Genomic DNA, 20,932 nt, shown 5'->3' with positions numbered 1-20,932 from the left:
CGGGCAATTTTCGGGTCGGGCAGTTCGGGCTTGGTCGGAAAAATGCAAAAAAATCCCGGCGGACGGCGGTATACGGTGGTTAGACAGCGGCGGGCAAGGGGGGACATGTCAAATCCGGGCTGCCCGAGCCCGAACCTGAATTTCTTGCTTGGACGGGCGGGAATTGGGCCGGCCCGCCCGAGCCCGAAAAAATTCGGGCTCCGGGCGGCCCGCCGACCCGAAGTTCCAGCACTAGTGTGCATGTCATAGTACTTTAGTTAACAACTTTGTTTGGTTTTCTTGTTTTTTTTTTTTTTTTACCATTTTTTGTCATCTTAGAAAAAAAAAAGGCTTTGGAGGAAGAGATGTCGTTGATAGAATGTGACATCATAGTCAGACGATATATTCACAGGAGCTTTTCCGTCTTCAACAACATATCTTAAGGATAAACTTTTTCCTTGTGGCCGAATACCAAGCACATTTCTCACCAAATCTATAAGACCAATATAAGTTGTGTTGGTGGAGACCAATATCCCCTTTATTTCACAACCGACATATCTCGAAGCACGGTCCTAATATCCATTGTACTTGATGAATACATTCAATTCAGCATCCATTCCTAAATAATTTCAAAAACAATAACTGTTAATCTACATGCAATTACTCCTAATCGTCATCGAGTCATTAGAAATGACCAGTCATAATACTATGTAATGGCCGGTCATAAAGCAGTCATAGTGTGTCAGTCATAACACGATGGGTTATTTCAGTCATAATATTATAACCGGACGGTCATATCACTATGACTGCCTTATGGTCATAATACTATGACCGGCTATTTTGACTCATATTGTTATAATTTGACTCATAGACAATGACTCGTATTGTTATGACTGACTGGTCATAGTATTATGATCGGACATATAACACTATGAGTCATAATACTATGACTCCCAAGGTCAACTATGTTTTTAACGTGTTGGTCGTTATAATTAGTTATAAATCATCCAAAATCTCAAATTGACGAAGGATATTTTCAATTCCTATCACATTAAGTTTAACCCAGTCATTTTTTTCAAGTTCTATATACTAAGTCTCCCGAAAAATAAATTTAAAAAGACAAAAACAAAAGAACAACAAAAAAAATTGTGTACTAACCTCGATCTGGTGCACAATCGGAGTATTGGTGACGAGGGAATGAGGGCGTAGGGAAGAGAGAGACCAAGTAGAGAGAGATGCCAAACTTGAGAGAAAGAGAGAGAGAGAGCTGAAAATGGGGTGTAGAGAGAGAGAATGAGCGGGAGAGAGTTGAGAGTTTCTTTAAGGTGCTTTTAAGTTTTAAATGATAATTTTGACTTAAGTGACATAGAAGTCATTTTACCTCACACTGCTAACATGGCAATACTAGTTATGAAAGAATACAAAAGTGGTGCTAAAATTAATAATAATTTATTCATAAGTGCTATTATTAAAATTAACCCCTACATAATATTACATATTCAAATGCTACTCCAAATTTGCAGGACGTGTACTTTTATTTACAAATCAAGAAGCTAACGTGGTACTTGGACAATTACCAACAGTGCAGGCTAAGAAGTCCCTATAATCTCGAGATATTCTAAAAGAGTCATAAACCTTTCCATCCTTGCTCTTCTTGTACTCGAACAACAGATTTGAATGGTCGAACGCCGTAAGTTTGACGAATCCATAGTCGCGATCTTTGAAAAGACTCCACATTGTTTGGAATGTGGTAAATGCTGATAGACTTGCTCCTCCACCACCGGCAACCACGTGAATTGTCCCGTTTAAGGAGCCCTTGTAATAGTGCTTCTCTTTGTTGGTGCATATGTTCTATTGCAAGGAGAGAATAACGATAACAATCACTTTAGTTAAGCCATTCATGTTCCATCTCAGGGACTACGGATATTTCATATAAGCATGATGTTCACAAGCTTGGAAACTAAAATTAAGAGTTGATTACAAAAAAAAAAAAATGTTGATCTCATGAAACCAAAGTCATTTGTGCAAGGATCAGTGTGCTCTTCACTTGTCAACAAAAAGAAAATGTGAAAATGCTCGAGCATTGGAATTCCTTTTTCTCTCCAGAATGAAAAAGGTTGTATGGGTAGACTTTGATGTACCCATAAAAGTTATAAGTTATAACCTCGGGCTGTAGCTCAAGTGGTTGGGTGCATGAGTGTGTGCGTGTGTCCAGGGTTCGAATTCTAGTGCTTTCATTTCTTGTTAGTAAAGTGGGAACTGCATCAAAGATAAAAATAACCGAAGGCAATTGGACTATTGAGGTGAGAATTGACCCCTTGCACTTTGGGTTAGAGGATACTAGATTTCCAACCAACCTGGATTATGCGGTTGTCTCCAACATTGGATTTGGTTGAGTTATTAAGGCGCGAATTTCGCAATGAAAATACTGTAACTTCAAACAAATCAACATGAACAAGGCATAATTTTATCACAGCATGAAGTCTTGTGGGGTATACCTGGTAGACAGGACAAGTCCTCTCGTAGTTATGCACATGGCCATAGAGGGCAATATCAACCTTGTAATTCTGCCATAGTTTTTGAAGGCTCTCCCTTCCCATTGGTTCTGCAAAAGATCCTTCTTCTGCATAACAGATACAAGAAGAGTATCCGAGAACCCGATGTGCAAGGAAGATAAGCCACGGCTGTTTTTGCCTATCAACTGATGCTAAGCAGTGCTCAATGAACTTGTATTGTTCTGTTCCCTCTCTCCAGTCATGCTCGGTGTCAGCTATGCAGAACCGAAACATGCCATAGTCAGTGGAGTACCTCGCAAAGAAATTCGATTTTCAAAATTGTTTCCTCGTACATTTGCATAAAACTGAAAATGTTGTTATTAGACAAAGATAATCTCCATGTATCAAAATATCTCAATACCAAAACTTGTCTCTATTTTGAGTAGGGACATAGAACATGGTCTCCGCCAAAACGCCACATTCTCCCCCAGAATCCATGTTTTCATAGAATGAACTTGTTCCTGGCCAGTCACGTTCATGGTTTCCACTGGAAGGACCGAAGGAGAAACAACAATTTGCAACATAAGGTGAAGATGCTCACATGCTTAAACAAGTTACATTGTAAAGATCACAAACCTTGCGATCATGTACGGTACAGTGGACGCAATTGGCTCAATCTGCGCTGTAAATTGATCCCATTGCGAAAGGTAACCATTTGCGTAACATATATCTCCAATGTGGAAGACAATATCAATGTTTTCCAAGTCATGGATAAGTTGTCTAGTGGTGTTGAGAGAGCCACGTTGGAAATTGTTATATTCATTGGAACCATCAGCTTCATCCTGCAAAAAGAACACAAAAAATAATGCAATCTTGTTCTTCACAGAGCTTCCATAATTGGGAAGAAATCTTTGCTGACTAAAGATCAGTACTTATATCGTAAACTTAAAGTGGAATAATATTGTCTTCTCGTAAAAGAGGTGTTGAGCAAGTAGAATAGTGTTTTTATGAGAAACAAGGTTCCAAATTGACAAAAGAAAGCAAGTTTAGTTTGTATAAGTTAAAAAACATTCATTTCCGAATAAGATTTGAACCTTTCCCATGTCACCAAAAATGACTACTTGTTGCAAAGAATTTTGACCAGGATATGGAGATGCTCTAAACTGATATTTCTGACTCCAAATATATGTTCCATTGAACAGTTTATGCCCCAGCTTGTACGTGTACCTGCATGAAACTAAGCTACATATCAAACTCTAGATTTTTGTGGTCATCTGGTCATTCACTCATTTCCATAATTCATTTACCAAAAGAAATGGCATCTAAAAGGAGGATCATTTATAGATTTAAGAGGAAAAAAACTGATCTTTAATTAAACATCAGATTTAAGATCAAGGTAACTTAATACACTCTATTTGGCCACAACTCCTTCAGAAAACTAGTGTGTATGAATCCCGGATCACGCCATCCGACGGTTCTTGCAGGTGCACCTGTGTGTATATATAGTGATTATACCAACTATTAGAATTAATTAAGGATCATTTATACAGTTTCTAAGGAAACAATTGCAAGAGAATTACACACCACACATGCTATTACGATCAAAAGTCAAAGTCCCAGCTGGGGAGCGCATAGAGTCTCCTCCTTTTGGACCCCATTCAATAAAAGGTTCTGCTTCATGTGTTCCATATCCACTTGTCCATGTCACAGTCATCTGAACACACACAAAACTACAGATATTATGAAGTTTTATAAGGATAAGTAAATATTGCTGTAAGAATATAGAGGAAGACAAGGTAAATCCAAACTCATGCACAAACTAGGAGCTTTTGTTAAAGAAACTCACATAGATGTAGTCCGGTACAGAATTTTCTTGAGTAAAAAAAATGACTAGACAAATTCTTTTTCTGAATTTGCTTTCAAATATTGCAACAAAAGAGAAAATTTGCTCACTTCATCCCATGATTTCCCTTGTGCTATTCGTGGGTAAACTGGTGCATTTGGGTTGTAGAAAGCAACATGGTTTGACACAGCCACCACTTTTGGCTATTACATAACGAAAACAAATGAATAAAGCAAGGTTAGTTAAACGTCATTAAGGGAAATATTACATGTTCTAGAGTGTAAAAGAGAAACACAAGCCAGTGCATGACAGAAATTGAGGAAGGCTTCACTATTTGGTACATAGCACAGACAAGTTATCACAGGATTATCGAAATAATAAGGCAAGAGAGTTTTAACGCGTACATTTGATAAGCCACCAGAAAATAGAGCAAAGGAGAAGTCTGATCTCTGGTTGATCAGCTGAAACTTCAAGAACCCTTTTCCAGTGTCCTTGTACTCGGGACTAGAATAATTTGCATACTGATACTGAAGAAGAAACGTTAAGTAGCTCATTGATTTGTCAATTGTCACCTCTTTAGGAATTTTTGGCTTTCAAGGAACAGAATTTTGAAGAATCAATGCATAGAAGATTGTGGAAAATGAGTGGCGAACGAACCTTAATAGGTGCAGAACACAAAACTGGGGCCAAAACTCGTGGATTTTTTTGGAGCAAGAGGATGCACTGTAAAAGGATAAATCAGTAGACTAGTTAGAAATAGTTACTCTTATTATTATGATTCTTCTTCTTCTTCTTCTTCTTTGAGAAAATTATGCCAAAAATAAGCGCCATTTTGCTTCTATAAGTTTGATGTCGTTTATGGGAACAATATGATGTTTATGGTTTGAAGCTCGTTGTCGTTTTACCCAAAGCACATGCATTTCTCCTACACATTTCTTAAAAAACGACATGTCGTCCTCTTGCTTAAAATTTTATGTCGCCATATCGTTGGTATTACAAAGATGAAATTTTTTCTACTTTCTTTGACGAGTCATTTTGTCTTACACGTCAAACAGATGGGATAATCTGCAGCGAAATGGAAAAAGAACAATAGAAGTAGGACATGTATGTTTATTGTGCTGTCGCTTAAAAAGAGAAAGGACGTGTTACTATTCAACAAGTTGCTTCCGTTTAAATTACATACGAGGAACAAAAACCATTAATTTAATCCATGTCTTTTATTCAATAACCAACGTGCTTAACAAGACTATGCAATTTCATTTACAAATTATGAAGCTAGAGTTGTGCTTGAACAACTATCAATGGTGCAGGCCAAGATGTCCCTGTAATCTCGAGATATTCTGAAAGAGTCGTAAACCTTTCCGTCGCGGCTCTTCTTGTACTCGAACAAGAGATTCGAATGGTCGAATGCCGTAAGTTTGACGAATCCATAATCATAGTCCTTTACCAGACTCCATTTCGTTTTCACGGAACCGAATTCAGCAAGACCTGCTCCTCCACCACCCGCAACCACATGTATTGTGCCATTCAAGCTTCCCTTATAGCTATGCTTCTCATCACTAGTGCAGATATTCTGTAACAAGAAAATGAGTGGGACTTTTTTCTCTAGTTGGGGATAATGAGAAATCTTACGAATGAGATGATGCATGGTAAGAGCATCTCTAATGCAAAGCTAAATTAGCGTGACGTTGCTAAATTATAGCATTTTGCAAGAAAATCACTTTCCAATACAATGCTAACCTTGGTGTTACTGCCAAATTCGGCACCAAGTATTGCATATGCCAGATTTTGACATTTGATTTGCTTGATGGATTGACTTTTTAATCTAATCATTATATTATTGGCATTTTCAAATTAATTTAAGGGCTTATTACAGTGACACCCCTTGTGTTTTATTAAAATTATAGTATAACAGCAACACTCCCTAACTAAAACTCTATTAAATTTTAGTGAGAAATGTCAAAACTATCCCTGTGTTAAAGTTGCTTTCTTTCTTTTTTATTTTATTTTTTAATAAAAAATTTGTGTTAGGATGTGTTGTAATATTTTTTAAGAAGTTAACTGTAAAAATATGTTAAAAGAAGTTAATGCGTTTAATTTTTTTATATTATATTTTTTTGTCATTAATGTTTTAAGTTTAATTTAAACCATTTGTGTTTCATTATTAGGATAAAATTGTCCAATTTAATTTATTCTTTCAATTAAATTAATTTTTATTATAATATAGTTGGTCCTAATAATTTACTAAACATTAAATGGTTTTTAATTTAATACGCTAGTTTAGTAGATAGAGAACATTATTAAAACAAAGGATTTTTAGAAAAAATAAAATAAAATAAAAATCTTTGTTTTTATTAGAGTGAAAATTATAGTTATAAATGTGTAAAAATTAACTAAACTCATTTTTTGACGCTAAATAATGGTATAAACGTGTCTTTTCTAATATTATGTATAACTTAAAAACATTTTCTGGTAAATAGAGGGGCATTTTTAAAAAATTCAACGGTTAAAATTGACGGTCAACTCACGGTCAACTAACGGAGGGGGTGTTTGTGTAATTTTCATAAAAAGTCAAGGGTTGTTGACGTAATTAGTTTTGGTCAAGGGGGTATCTTTGTCATTTTGGCAAAACACAGGAGGTGTCAGTGTAATAAGCCCTTGATTTAAAATTAATAGTTTACTTTCATAACTTTCAAAATATGATGAGTAAAGCAAAAAGTAGTATTACCATTTGAAATAACATTATGTATCGGAGCACAATAAAATTAACATATCAAATATGCTATTTTCACATTTTTTCATGCCAAATATAGCATTAGCATTAGTATTAGCATTTACATTAGAGATGATCTAATTAATGGAAAACTGACTCGTCCACGTGAAAAAAAAATTTAAAAAAAAAAAAGCTTAAAAGACACTAAGCATGTCATACCAGATTAAAATATGCCAAGAGGTTGTTATGTTACCTCGTATACTGGACATGTTCTTTCGTAGTTGTGCACATGGCCATAGATGGCAATATCTACTTTATACTTCTGCCAGAGTTTCTGAAGACTTTCCCTCCCCATTGGCTCCGCAAACGATCCCTCATCCACGTAAAAGCTACCAGAAGAATAGCCCAGAACTCGATGCGCAAGAAAGATCAGCCACGGTTGCTTCTGTCTATCAACCGATGCTAAGCAGTGTTCAATAAACTTGTATTGCTCCGTTCCCTCCCTCCAGTCATGTTCTGTATCAGCTATGCAGAAATGGAACATGCCATAGTCCGTGGAGTACCTAGAAAAAGAAAAATGTTCAATGCTAGTTTCTTGCACGTCGTAAACTGAGTAATTGCATCAACTTTAGACATAAATTTTTCTTTTCAGAAAATTTTAACAGTAAGTGGTCCGAGCATTGTTTTAGGGTGATGAGGATCTTATTAAGTATGACAGGCCAACGGCATTTAGGAAATTAGGTGTTGGAAGCACGTACCGATCATAGAACACAACAAATAAAAATAAAAATCTAAAACAATTGTGTTCGCATTGTTTTATACCAGAACTTTCAGCAGGAAAATAAAACATAGTTTGAGCCAAGACACCACATTCTCCACCGGAATCCAGGGTTCTGTAGAAGGACCCTGAGTTGGGCCAGTCACGCTCATGGTTACCACTAAAAGGGAAAATCAGAAAATAAGAAATTAGACATATATAAGATAAAAAAAATAAAAAAATAAAAAAAAATTCAATGCTTGCAACCATGTAGTGACAAACCTTGCAACCATGTAGGGCACAGTTGATGCTATTGGCTCTACCTGTGCAGTGAATTGGTCCCACTGTGAAAGGTACCCATTTGCATAAGCCAAGTCTCCAATGTGGAAGACAATATCAATGTTCTTCAAGTCTTGAATGAGTTGCGCAGTTGTGTTGAGAGCACCGTGCTGGAAATTGTTATATTCATTGGATCCATCCGCTTCATCCTGCAAGCAGAAATATATATATATATATATATGTAAAATGAGAACATGCATCTATTTGGTTGGATTGAATAACTATTAGATAACGAAAATAAGAACAAGAAGATAATAAAACAGGAACATGGGAATAGACAATGATTCTGGACTTTTGTAACCAATGCCAAGTGAGAAGAAACAGACCACTAACCCTCGTAACTTCAACAAGTTGTGTGCACAGATAGCTTTACAAACAAGTGAGAGTTTCCAATTGTAATAGTCTCATAATTTGAAAAAAATAAAAAAAATAAAAAAATGTCATAAGTTTGTGTTTATGAAGACATGATCAAGTTAACATTAACTACAAGTGAGCCTTCCCAGCTGCAGGCATCGATAAATAAATGATATTCCTTTAAGCACAAGCAGAAGGAGAAAATGGGGTGTATCCCAGAGTCCAAACCTTTCCCATGTCACCAAATACGACAATACGTTGAAGAGAATTTTGACCAGGATAAGGAGATGATCTGAAATGGTACTCTTGGCTCCAAATGTATGAACCGTCGGACAATTTATGCCCCAGCTTGTACACGTACCTATGAAATCATGAAAAGCATAATGAATGTCAACTTCCACTTTTAGCTAATATTTTACTGTCCCTTCCCAAAAAAACAAAACATAAAAAAATTTACAATTAGATTTAAAAGCCTTTAACAAAATTCTCATTCTCCTGTTAAAGTTCAACTTTGAGAGTAAATTGCAGAGAATTTAAAACTTAGAATGCCTCAGAGAGAAAAAAAAAATGCTAGGAATGGAAATATAACTTACTTTGTGTTAGGCCACAGTTCCTTCAGAAAAGATGTGTGTATGAATCCAGGGTCTCGCCATCCGAGCGTGCTTGCTGGTGCACCTGTGAATATATATATTATATACACACAAACATATGAAGAGTTAGCACAACTCAATAATAACATAAGAAAGTTTTCTGAGAAATGTTGACCACATGAAGAAGAATATCAAACAGAAAGTGAATTATTAACATTTATTATAAGAACTTTGAAAGCCTCATAGCTTATACAATCCATCTCTGTAACATCATGACTTTGCTCTCCTCCTTTTCGGGCTAACTCAAGAAGTATTTAGCAGAAGAAAAGTTACACACCACACAAGCTGTTCCGGTCAAAAGTCATTGTCCCAGCAGGAGATCTCACTTTGTCTCCTCCTTTTTGACCCCATTCGACAAACGGCTCTGCTTCATCGATCCCATATCCGCTTGTCCATGTCACCGTCATCTACATATGAAGAAAATAAACATTATCTCCTTCAAAAATCCTAACTTCTATAAAGAATTAGAAATAGACAAAATAAAACCCCATAATAGAGCAAAACTGAATGTAAATATAAGGCAAGAGCTTGCAGTCAAATTGAAAAATTGCATAGCACTTCAATTAATCAAAAGAGACATAGAAGTAGAGCTCCAAATTGATGCCATTTATGATGAACAAGCTTAGCAAAGAACATTCATGAAGCAAGTGAAAACGCACCTCGTTCCAAATTTTGCCTTGTGCTAAGCGTGGATAAACTGGAGGTTTTGGATTTGCAAAAACCACAGTATTTGACACCGCCACAAGCTTTGGCTATTTTACAGAAAACAAATAAATTAGTTCCAGAAAGCAAAAACCAAGGCTGTACTAAAATGATGAACTTCGAAGGTAAATAATCCTTAAGAACAAAAATAGCACAATAAAACAAGCAAGTAGCATACATTTGATAAGCCACCAGAGAAAAGTGCAAAAGAGAAATCGGATCTTTGATTAATCAACTGCAGATTCAGCAAGCCTTTTCCAGTATGTTTGTAGTCAGGACTAGTGTAATTTGCATATTGGTACTGCAAAAATATGTAAGAAAGATTCAATATGCAGTTTTGTAATAACTCTAAATCCATCTTAACAAAAATGCATAATAAAAAGAGACGATACACATATGTGTAAGTGCATACATATGATATATTTGTATTTATAAGATGATACACATATGTATAAGCATATACATATGATATATATGTATATATGTGTGTATAATTTACAACCTTAATAGGTGCAGAACACAATAATGGTGTATGCACAGATGAATATTCTGCAGGGCAGCTAGAGGCACTGCAAATTTGAAACCGGGAAGTTCTTAGAATCAAAACTATGTCGTTTAAAACACAAAGGGATATCATAATCAATGAAGCAAGCAAAAAAAAAAAAAAAAATGAAGTAAACAAAAAGCAAAACATAATTTCTTTACTTGAATTTGGCTGGAGAAAACACTGCAATCCAATCATCAACCGACGGGTTCGGAGAATTGAATTTGACCGTCACCCATTCTGTATTTTGCCCCTGAAAGCAAAAATCTTAATGAAAGAAACGATTTTCTCAGTCAATTAGGAATGGTTTTACATGATTTTTTTTTCCCTTTTTACCTTTAGACCAAGAACAGTTGGTGAAGCTTTTACTCGAGCGTTTTCATGAAGTGCAAATACAGTCTTGTGGATGGCAATTCTCGAGAGAGGTTGATGATCTCCATGGCAATTCACCTCTTGAAGGAGAAAAAGTACTATAGCCAATAAGATTGCCAACAAGTTCATTTTCAATTTTTGAATCTTGCCCATTATCTGAGATTGAAATAAGAAGATCGACCCAGAAAAGAATTAGTTAAAAAGATTTAAGCTTGATGACAAAAAAGCATAAAAGATTTAACAAACCTGTGAAAAAGATGGTAAAGTTGAGCCTTTGGAGCTGATAATTGTGTTTTATTGTTTTATTATATTGTGGTCCGTTTGTAACGTTTTTTGGATTTATTTTATTTTATTTGTTTGTTTATTTTTGTAAATTATACAAGTATACAAGGGTTGAAAGTTGAAACTTGCAAGCAGAACAAGAGAATCTTGTGAAAAAATATTCCAGTTTTAGCCCGGATTTAAAGGCAAGTCAATCCAAGTTGACAACAAAATCATAACGAGCTTCGATCCACAAAGCCACGTTAGCAGTTGAAGTTGGTGAAATTGTACTTACACCCTTTAAGTTTTATTATTTTGCGTTGATACTTCTTTGATCAAAACCAGTAATCACTTCCAAAAAAAAAAGGAAAAACCAATAATACCCCTTAGTTTGGTAACTGGAATCACAGACAAAAATATCTCCATTATTTCTAAAATATTCACAGAATTTTCAAAATTTCTAAGGTCTTTAAATATCATTTAGGTATGAGACAAATTCTGGCAAAACTTCAAAAAAAAAAAAAAAGGGGCAAAAGTTTCGGTGAAATTGTATTGTATTTTCTACAAAATTTTGAGAAAATAGGAGAACAATGGTGAAAATATCAAAAAATTTGTAAGAATAGCAATCAATATATTTTATTAAATAAACTTTTATTCTATTTGGAAAATTCGATGTTGACAGATAAATAATTTATCTACTGAAGTCACTATTGGCTTGCAAATACAAGTTTTACTCTAGATATTCTAGAGCTCGTTTGATTTTAAGACTTGAATTTATAATTTTAATTTTATTCTCTCACAAATAAAATTTAAATTTAAAAAATTCACGTCAATACTCACAAAATTTGAATTTAAAATTAAAATAATTAACTTAAACACGTTAACTAAATGGCCATTAATTATCATCTTGTCTATATTTGGAGCTTCTTTCCTAATCTCGTATCCACCGATTTCAATAGGTAAATTCAATATTTACCGAATAATTTATTTATTAAATTAAATTGGTAGATTTTTAATTTATAATTTAAAAATATATTTTTACTTTTTAAAAGTTCAAATGTTACAGAAAGTTGATAACTTTGACATACATTGGTAAATCAAAAATCAATTAATTATTTATTTATTAAAAAGAAACCCGAAGGCGCAATGCACTCTCTCCTTTTCAATTGAATAAATCGTTGTCGTTTTGATTGATTTTTTTAAAACCAAAACACTGTTGTTTTGGTCTTTTTTTTTCTTTTTAGTCCTTCTTTATCTTTTTTTTTATCTTTTGGTCCCTACTTTTTTTTCTTTTGTGTTCTTCTTTTCCCATTTTGAGAATTTGTAACAAACAGCAGATTTTACAAACCTTTAGCAGTAAATATCATTTTTACTTTAGGCAGTTAATAAATAACATTTTCCCAGAGATCTAATTTCTCTTTTTCCATTTTACCCTTGTTTATATTGATGTTTTTTTCTTCTTTCTGTTTTCCTCTTCGTAACATTATGTCTTCGTCTCTCTCTTCTTTTTTTTTTTTCCAGTTATGTCTTCGTCTCTCTCTACTCTCTCGCTCCTCGAGTCTTCTCTCTCTTCGTCGTTCAAGCACTTGCTCTTCCATATGACGAGATTGATTGCTCGCCGATCGAGCAGCCACATCAATCGCCAAAGACTGGCTTCTGACACCACCGCCGATCACAGTGTGGGTTTGAGTTTTCTGCATTCTTTGCCTTGGGTGCTCTAATCGAATCGGCAGACCATCCGAGATACTAGACGAGCTTTGTGTTAGAAATATTATAATATGTCTTGATTAAGATTACAAGTTATTTGAGTATTAAAACATAAAAATTCATGTTAAAATGACTTTAAAACGCTGCAACGGAAAAAACTGTTTTGATTCGGCCAAATCGGCTGCAGCTGAAATATTTTGACTGCAGTCGAAATATTTTAGCTGCAGCCGAAATATTTACATGTCTCGAGTTTGTTTGCGGCTACAGTGGGAAAACATCCGCTGCAACAGAAATTATGCAGAAAATAATGTTTTCATGAGTTTATGTGATCTAAAACGTTTCGAACTATTACATCCATTAGTGATATATTTTCATACATATATGAACACCATTTAGCAATAGATATAATTATTGTAATATGTGTATTAATCCATAAAAAATATATTTACATTGAAAATGTACCTTTATATGAATGGTTATAATGTTTAAAGATGATGTTCATTCATCAAATGGCTCCTCTATCTTTATTATTTTTTCAGAAAATTTACGGACTTTATTTCATGTTTTAGAACTCAATATTATTATTAGATATTGTGTTCAATAGTTTGTTGTATCTCGAAGGTAATTTACCATTAAAACTCATTAACAAATTTTAAGAAGTGAGGATAAATAAAATCTTAAAAGAAAATATTCTTATACGCCTCAAACCCTATCATATTTTTATATTCTTTTCAACCTCTACACTCAAATTTCTCCAACAATTTATTGTGAAGAAAGTCGCCGATCTAAGCTACAACATAGTCACACCTCAAAGACAATCGTCAATTTTCATTGTCACTTTACGAGAGATGGACGGAGGAGAGAGGACCCGTAGTAGAAGCTGAATGGTTTTTTGTGTTTGAACAGGATATTTTTAGTATTTTGGTTAGTTTAATACTAGCCAACAGCGCACGTTACTCTAAGAAATACTGTTATATTATATAAAAAGTTAAAATTTTTTATAATATAAGATTAATTTATATATACATATATATAGAGTTAATAGTTTTTTAGAATGAATTATAACTTTTTTTTTCTTTCTTTTTAACTACAAAATACAAATTTTATAAAAAAAAATATAATAATAATTAAGGAAGTTAAAATTTTTTTATTATATATAGTGTAGATTAATAAGGTGTTTAGTATGAGATTCGTGCTATGATTCGAATCATGGTTTGTGACTTGCTACAGTATTTTCTCTTATAAAAACACACGTAAACTGAGAATAGTTCTGAATTTGTGAACCAAACGTCCACTAAATAATTTAAAAGTAGTGATATTATATGGTCTTTAGGCGTTTTTTGTGGGTCTGTTGCCTTTATTTAGAATTGAATTGATTAAAAATTGTTAAGATATGTATTCAAAATAGTAAATGTTGATTTTTATTAATAATTGATATAAATTAGTAAATATGTCTTACCTTATAATTAATCTTTTTAAATTTGGTGTTTTTGGATCTATTGTTATGGTAGTTGATTTTTTTTTTTCAAATTTCGTATTGAAAGATAGACATCTTCAAATATTTTTGAAACAACTATAGTTATTTGTACTTCTTTTTTTTTTTAAATAAACTTGCAAGATTTTTATTTTTCTTTTTAACTGAGCAATGATTGGTGGAATTACAAATGGATCAGTAAAGCCTTCATCAATTATTAATGCATACCATTATTTTTTGATCAATGCTTGTGTTGCTCTTCCAATCACTGAAGTAATTTATAGTTTAATTTATTTAAAAATGTGCGACTCTATTTTATTTTAGTGTATTTTTATTTAATTTTATTTTTTATTCAAATTATTTATACTATTATCATTTGAGAGGCATTGAAAATTTAGTATAAAATGATATTGAAATGGATAAAATCGGACCATAAATCAACACATTTCTTTTTCATTGTTTTTCTTTTTTAAGTTTTTGTTTAGTTTTAGTCTCAAATGCACGCTACATACTCATGATTAATTTAAAATAATGGCTAACACATATTGTATAAAAAAAAGAAGTAAAAAAGACAACAAAAAAGAAATGAAAATAATAAAGGAGGAAAATCTTAAGCAAAGAGAGAGGGAAAATAATCTAACTTATTTTGTTGTTTTTTTAATTAATTCTATTTTGTTTTGTTTAGTTTTTTATTTAATTTGGTGTTATTTCATTTTAATTTTGCGTAATTTTATTCAATTTTATATGTATTATTCATGGTATTTTTATTTAAATAATATAAAAAATTTGGCACAAACGGTGGTAAAACAGACAAAATTTAACTCCAAATCAATTCAAAATTGTATATAACTATATTAAAAAATAAAAATCTAAAAAATAAATCAGAAATTGTTTGAAATCGTCCGATCAAAAATTTCGATGTTTGTGATTCACGCGTGAAAAGCACGCGCAAGAGAAACGTGCTTAGCGGGGGGAAGATGGCAGCTTCACAGTGGTGGGCCCCACCACTTTTTTCTTCGGTCAGCCGGGTGTCAACATGTGACGATCTTAGAATGAAAGACGTAAAAGTTCATGCGCAGAGAAGGGAAAAGAGAAGGAAAAAATGGTAAAATTGACAATTCGCAATCAAAGAACAATTTAAAAATGTTAATGTATAATAAATAATAAATTATGAGTGTATTAACAGTGCACATTTCCTTTCCTTTAATATATAATGTCTGATTTAAACTAATATGCTATTTACTAAACTTTTTCTCAACATATGCTATTAATTTTAATTACATCTCCTTTATTTCTCCCATTCTTCCTATAAACATAACCATTAAAAATACGCATATTTTAGCTAAAAATAAATAATTAAAATAAAAATATAACAGCATCTGTATTTATCACGTATTTTAGTTAAAAATAAATAATTAAAAATTTAACAGGTATTTATGTCACTCTTAGGGAGTACAGTGAGGATGAACCAAGTTTGGTGGAAACCTTTAAAAATTTTATGATATATAAGAGACGTTTAGTTCATAAATTAGAATATGTGATTAAAATTATTTTTTATTTATATATATTTTTTTTAGAGAAAATATTATAATAAATCATGAATCATGATTCAAATTATAGTTTGAACCCTCCAACCAAACGTCCCGCAGCCTAAACTTGCAGAGGCGCAAGGCTTTTGCAAACGAGTTCCCGGAGAAGACGGTGGGTAAGCCTTGAATGCTCAATTTCGTGACGGAAAAATGTTGAGGAAAGCATTTTCTTTCCTTCCAAACAGAAAATTTTCCTCCACATCCAAAAACGAAATCCCCACCCTCTACTCATTCCTCCAACCCTCCGTCTTCGCCCTAAGGAGGGAATCACACCCGCCGCCGTCGTCTCAACACGCCGCCGCCAATCTCCCCACTGAACCCCCCAAAACCCTAACCCTGGACGACGTGAATTCTCTGGAAACAAACCTCCAGAAATCTCTCCTGACGAGCGACACCGACGAGGCCTGGAAGTCCTTCAAGACCCTCACGAGCGGCTCCGCTTTCCCAAGTAAGTCCCTCACCAATTCCCTCATTGCCCACTTGTCGTCGCTCGACGACGTCCACAATCTCAAGAGGGCTTTCGCCTCTGTGGTGTACGTAGTCGAGAAAAACCCGGAATTGTTGGAATTCGAAACCATTGAGGCGCTCTTGAACTCCTTCAAGCGCGCCAACACTGCCGCCCCTGCTTTTGCCTTGGTCAAATGCATGTTCAAGAACAGGTATTTCGTGCCGTTTAGCGTTTGGGGCAATGCGATCGTTGAGATCAGTAGAAAAAACGGCAGCTTCGCGGCTTTTTTACGGGTTTTTTCGGAAAATTGTAGGATTGCTACGGATGAGAAGTTGGATTTCATGAAACCTGATTTGGATGCTTGTAATGCGGCGCTGGAGGGCTGTTGCTACCAGCTCCAATCGGTGAGCGACGCCGAGAAGGTTGTTGGGACAATGTCAGTTTTAGGCGTTAGGCCTGATGAATCAACTTTTGGATTTCTTGGTTATTTGTATGCATTTAAGGGGCTTGAAGAGAAGATTACTGAGGTAGAACGTTTAATGGTGTGGTTTTGCTTCAAGTCTAGAGTGGGGTTTCGGAGTAATTTGATTAGCGGGTATGTTAAGTCGGGAAATTTAGATTCTGTTTCGGCGACTATTTTGCGTGGGTTGAGAGAAGGAGGGGGGGAATACTTTGAGTTAGGTGAAGAAACTTATTGTGAAGTTGTGAAAGGATTTCTTCAAAATGGAGGGATCAAGGCTTTAGCCACTTTGATTATTGAAGCTCAGAAGTTAGAACCTTCTGCTGATATGGTGGATAGATCTGTTGGGTATGGTATTATTAATGCCTGTGTTAATGTTGGATTATCAGATAAAGCGCACAGCATACTTGATGAAATGAATGCGCAGAAAGGTTTTCTGGGGCTCGGTGTCTATTTGCCGATTTTGAAGGCTTACTGCAAAGAGCATCGAACCGCTGAGGCCACTCAGTTGGTCATGGATATTAGGAATTCGGGGCTTGAGTTGGATGTGGGGACATATGATTCTCTGATTGAAGCGTCCATGTCCAGTCAGGATTTTCAATCTGCTCTTACTTTGTTCAGGGACATGAGAGAAGCAAGAGTTTCTGACTTGAAGGGAAGTTACTTAACTATAATGACGGGCTTAATGGAGAATAATCGGCCAGAGTTGATGGCAGCTTTCTTAGATGACGCTGTTGAGGACCCTCGAGTTAAAGTCGGTACCCATGATTGGAATTCGATAATTCATGCCTTTTGTAAAGCTGGGAGACTCGAAGATGCCAGGAGGACCTTTAGAAGGATGATATTCCTGCAGTTCAAACCAAATGAGCAGACTTATTTATCTCTTATTAGCGGATACGTTTCTGCAGAGAAGTATTTTAACGTTTTGATGCTTTGGAATGAAGTGAAGCGAAATGTTTCAATTGATGGCGAGAAGGGGATCAAATTTGATCATAACTTGGTTGATGCCTTCCTTTATGCTCTTGTTAAGGGAGGCTTCTTCGACGCGGTAATGCAAGTTGTTGAGAAATCTCAAGAGATGAAGATCTTTGTGGACAAGTGGAGGTACAAGCATGCCTTCATGGAGACCCATAAGAAGCTCAAAGTGTCAAAGTTGAGAAGGAGAAACTTCAGGAAAATGGAAGCACTGATTGCTTTCAAGAATTGGGCTGGTCTGACTGCATGAAAACCAGCGTTGCCCCGAGCTATACATTATTTAGAGCCCCTGCTCCTCAACTCAGGTCGCTTAATGATGGTTCAACATGATTTTGTTGAAAATTCATGCCTGGGGTCCGTTTGTACAGATGCCTAAGCTTCATGGTGTCATCAATTTCTTCATTGGTCTTGATTATGGTTTTTATAAATTAGCAGGCGTTCTGGAAAGAGTACACGACCATAAAGGGAATTCCTAAGGTTGGGCCGGTTGCTTGCAAGTGTGGGCAGATGAAGGATTTCAATTCTTTGCAAAGAAGAGTTGTTGGCATTTTCTATGCAAGTTGTGAAGAACATCATTCGGTGAATGCTCGTGTCTTTTGATGGCCAAAGAGGAATGATTCGCCAGCAAAAGAGACTTCAACAATTTCATGTTAACTTGTTAAGTTCAATGTGAAAGGAATGTTCAGGTCCAGTTTGGTGCCCAAAAATTTAACATACAAATGGCGGATTGGCGGTAAACTAGCTTATGAAGGGACTGATTGCAGTTATTTTGTTTGGGAAGTAATCTTCACTTCTTGGAATGGTGCTGCAAAAGCAAATTTCTCCATTTCTGTTAGTAGCCTACAGGTGAGAACTGATTTGCTCAGGAGTTGGGCACCTCCCGGATTTTTTTTCTTTAAATCAACTTTTCTTCAAAGATTACGATGTTTCTTTGAGGAATAACAATAAAATAATCAAAAAAAAAAAATTAACTTCATTGCCCTCCTCAGTTGGTTGTGATTATTTTATTCTTGCCCGATTGATCTATTACAGTGAAACGGCACAGGGTATATATATTATCCTGAGCATTTGGTACACTTAGATCAACAGAGAGCTCCAAATCATATTGTATTTGTTTTGCCCATTTTCTTAACCCTATATTTGTCAGGTACGTTAGACACAGTCATTTGTCCGTGAAGCTTGTGCCAGCTTATATTGTCCATGAAAGTTGAATCCTTTTCTAATAAAGTATTATTGCTTTAAGAAGCTGCTTTTTTTATCTGTTGATTAACAAGGAATACATGAATATTTAGTCAAAATGACACAAATATATGTATACGTATCGAATACTAACAGTAACAGGAAGATGGTATTTCGGCCTTTGGAGATGATTTGTTGCGCCAATAAATTAGACCATTTGGAGATGAATTCCCTTTGAAGGAAGTTTTTACAGTGCTTTCTAGCTTGGATCCCAACAAATAGGCTCGACTTTTTAGGAAGGAAGAAAAAGGACACACGTTGAAAATAATCACCCCCACCGAAAAGATACCTCCAACACCCTTTTTCAAATCTCAACCTTTCAAATGTTACTCATGTGAGAAAGACCTTTCCTTTTCTAAACCCCATTTTTTTCACTCCAACATCACCAATGCTACCTTCCTCACAACCCTTTCTCGCTCTCTTTCTCTCCGTCTTTCTCATCCCCCAAACACTCTCCGACCATGTCATCCCCACCAACGGCACGTGCCGCCAAACCTGCGGTACGATCCCCGTGAAATACCCTTTTGGCAGCGCATTTGGCTGCGGCCACCCGGACTTTTCCAGGTATATAAAATGCAATGCCAACACTCTCCAACTCTCAACAGCCACAGGCATTTACACCATCTCCTCCATAGACTACCCAAGCAACACCATAATCATCACAGACCCTCTCATGTCAACCTGCTCTTCCATGCAAAACTCTGGCAGTTTCAGCCTTGACAAGGCCAGCCCTTTCACCATCTCAGATGAGAATATCTTTGCTCTCCTGGGGTGCTCCACAACCTCTCCTCTTTTCGACCCGGATGAAGATCTCTGCGATACGGGCTCGGGTTCTCGGGTTTGTAGGGGTTTGTACTCTTGTAAAGGCGTTTCAGGAATTGGGTTGCCTCAGAATGGTCCCATTAACACATGTTGTGTTTATGACTCTTTGGCCACTGTTGGTTCTGGCTATACTCTTGATCTTCCCAAGTTTCAGTGCTCTTCTTATACCTCCATTTATGAGTTTGGTGATGAAGGTGATCCGACCAAATGGGGGTTTGGAATCTCTTTGCAGTATAATGATTCTTATTACACCAGTACGTGTAGTGAGTGTGAAGAGAGTGAAGGTGTTTGTGGTTTTGCTGGTTTGGATCAGTCCTTTACTTGCGTTTGCCCCAATGGGATTAACACCACCATCAATTGCTTTGGCCGAGGTAATTAATTAATTCTGTATGGGGACCTTTTTTTATGTATTTTTATTAGTTTTTTTTTTTTTTTTTTTTTTTTTTTTTTTTTTTTTTTTTTTTTTTTTTTTTTTTTTTTTTTCGTGTTGAGTAATTCTACAATCAAAATGATGAGTGGACCTACAGAAGTCTTTTTCATTAGTTGGAATTCCACTATTTTTCCGCTACTACATTTGATTGCACGTCGCATACTTGTATTACATGACCAATTCTGACATGAATTATTATTTTTTTTTTATCTTTAAAATTTTATTTTTGTGGTATGTTACAATCAAAATGATGAGTGGACCTACAGAAGTCTTTTTCATTAGTTGGAATTCCACTATTTTTCCGCTACTACATTTGATTGCACGTCGCATACTTGTACTACATGACCAATTCTGACATGAATTATTATTATTTTTTTTATCTTTAAAATTTTATTTTTGTGGTATGTTTTTGATATGAGTAGGGTATGCTTGGAGCGGAGCAACGGGCCTAAAAGTTGAAATCAAGAAAACTATTGCAGGTACATTTGCAACTCGGAAAATTGCCTTTTTTGACTCTTTTTACTCCATGTTCACCACTTTTTTCAACACAACCCGTTATTTGCTGATTCTTTTTTTATTTTTTGACTATGCAGACTTTCCAATGACCTTTCTTTTCATCCAACTATGATGAACTTTTTTTTGTTTTTGTTTTTTGGTGAACAAGCATTCATGTGTTGATCTTTACTTCTCTTGTATACACTGTGACTTCAGAATGACCATTTACTTTTACAATCGACGTCCTATTAAAGGAATACCTGAAAAACAAAAGTGCTGTTAAA

General features: G+C 35.1%; 4 protein-coding genes across 4 annotated transcripts in view; 2 read left to right on the top strand and 2 right to left on the bottom strand.

Moving 5' to 3' along the window:
* Positions 1 to 1,524: 1,524 nt before the first annotated feature.
* On the bottom strand, positions 1,525 to 4,829 carry LOC21409082 (probable inactive purple acid phosphatase 1). The gene is made up of 9 exons (XM_010093275.2): positions 4,722 to 4,829; positions 4,428 to 4,520; positions 4,059 to 4,188; positions 3,883 to 3,964; positions 3,569 to 3,701; positions 3,111 to 3,316; positions 2,896 to 3,021; positions 2,478 to 2,787; positions 1,525 to 1,830 (listed from the first exon to the last, which is right to left on the bottom strand). Exons 3-9 carry the CDS (start codon positions 4,186 to 4,188, stop codon positions 1,525 to 1,527), a joined length of 1,293 nt encoding a protein of 430 aa, XP_010091577.2. The 5' UTR covers positions 4,428 to 4,520; positions 4,722 to 4,829.
* Positions 4,830 to 5,436: 607 nt separating this feature from the next.
* On the bottom strand, positions 5,437 to 11,075 carry LOC21409081 (probable inactive purple acid phosphatase 1). Its single transcript, XM_024162470.1, has 14 exons — positions 10,995 to 11,075; positions 10,713 to 10,904; positions 10,538 to 10,629; positions 10,335 to 10,401; positions 10,011 to 10,133; positions 9,790 to 9,882; positions 9,408 to 9,537; positions 9,074 to 9,155; positions 8,709 to 8,841; positions 8,070 to 8,275; positions 7,853 to 7,968; positions 7,665 to 7,674; positions 7,284 to 7,593; positions 5,437 to 5,890 (listed from the first exon to the last, which is right to left on the bottom strand). The coding sequence occupies exons 2-14, from the start codon at positions 10,899 to 10,901 to the stop codon at positions 5,585 to 5,587; spliced, it is 1,857 nt and encodes a 618-aa protein (XP_024018238.1). The 5' UTR covers positions 10,902 to 10,904; positions 10,995 to 11,075; the 3' UTR covers positions 5,437 to 5,584.
* A 4,770-nt stretch (positions 11,076 to 15,845) lies between these two features.
* Positions 15,846 to 18,923, top strand: LOC21409080 (pentatricopeptide repeat-containing protein At1g69290). Its single transcript, XM_010093273.2, has one exon. The coding sequence runs from the start codon at positions 15,930 to 15,932 to the stop codon at positions 17,910 to 17,912; it is 1,983 nt and encodes a 660-aa protein (XP_010091575.1). The 5' UTR covers positions 15,846 to 15,929; the 3' UTR covers positions 17,913 to 18,923.
* Positions 18,924 to 18,930: 7 nt separating this feature from the next.
* LOC21409079 (LEAF RUST 10 DISEASE-RESISTANCE LOCUS RECEPTOR-LIKE PROTEIN KINASE-like 1.5) overlaps positions 18,931 to 20,932 on the top strand; it is a 2,530-nt gene continuing 528 nt past the window's right edge. Inside the window, exons 1-2 of the mRNA XM_010093272.2 lie at positions 18,931 to 20,094; positions 20,576 to 20,632. Of these exons, the coding sequence (XP_010091574.1) occupies positions 19,290 to 20,094; positions 20,576 to 20,632 (862 nt within the window). The 5' untranslated portion in view covers positions 18,931 to 19,289. The remainder of the gene's footprint in view (positions 20,095 to 20,575; positions 20,633 to 20,932) is intronic.

Source organism: Morus notabilis, unplaced genomic scaffold (assembly GCF_000414095.1).
Source record: "Morus notabilis unplaced genomic scaffold, ASM41409v2 Scaffold73, whole genome shotgun sequence".
In the NCBI taxonomy this organism is placed as follows: Eukaryota; Viridiplantae; Streptophyta; class Magnoliopsida; order Rosales; family Moraceae; genus Morus; species Morus notabilis.
The sequence above is the reverse complement of the archived record's forward strand: the minus strand, read 5'-3'. Positions and strand labels throughout refer to the sequence as shown.

What these genes read in the sequence shown, in the direction of transcription:
- LOC21409082 (XM_010093275.2), bottom strand. Translation starts at nt 4,188, where the DNA reads ATGACTGTGACATGGACAAGTGGATATGGAACACATGAAGCAGAACCT. An exon ending in GTACCGTACATGATCGCAAG is followed by an intron (nt 3,022 to 3,110) that starts GTTTGTGATCTT and finishes CGGTCCTTCCAG; the next exon opens with TGGAAACCATGAACGTGACT. An exon ending in GGACTTGTCCTGTCTACCAG is followed by an intron (nt 1,831 to 2,477) that starts GTATACCCCACA and finishes TCCTTGCAATAG; the next exon opens with AACATATGCACCAACAAAGA.
- LOC21409081 (XM_024162470.1), bottom strand. Translation starts at nt 10,901, where the DNA reads ATGGGCAAGATTCAAAAATTGAAAATGAACTTGTTGGCAATCTTATTG. An exon ending in TGACCGGAACAGCTTGTGTG is followed by an intron (nt 9,156 to 9,407) that starts GTGTGTAACTTT and finishes ATATATTCACAG; the next exon opens with GTGCACCAGCAAGCACGCTC. An exon ending in GAACTGTGGCCTAACACAAA is followed by an intron (nt 8,842 to 9,073) that starts GTAAGTTATATT and finishes ATGATTTCATAG; the next exon opens with GTACGTGTACAAGCTGGGGC.
- LOC21409080 (XM_010093273.2), top strand. Translation starts at nt 15,930, where the DNA reads ATGTTGAGGAAAGCATTTTCTTTCCTTCCAAACAGAAAATTTTCCTCC.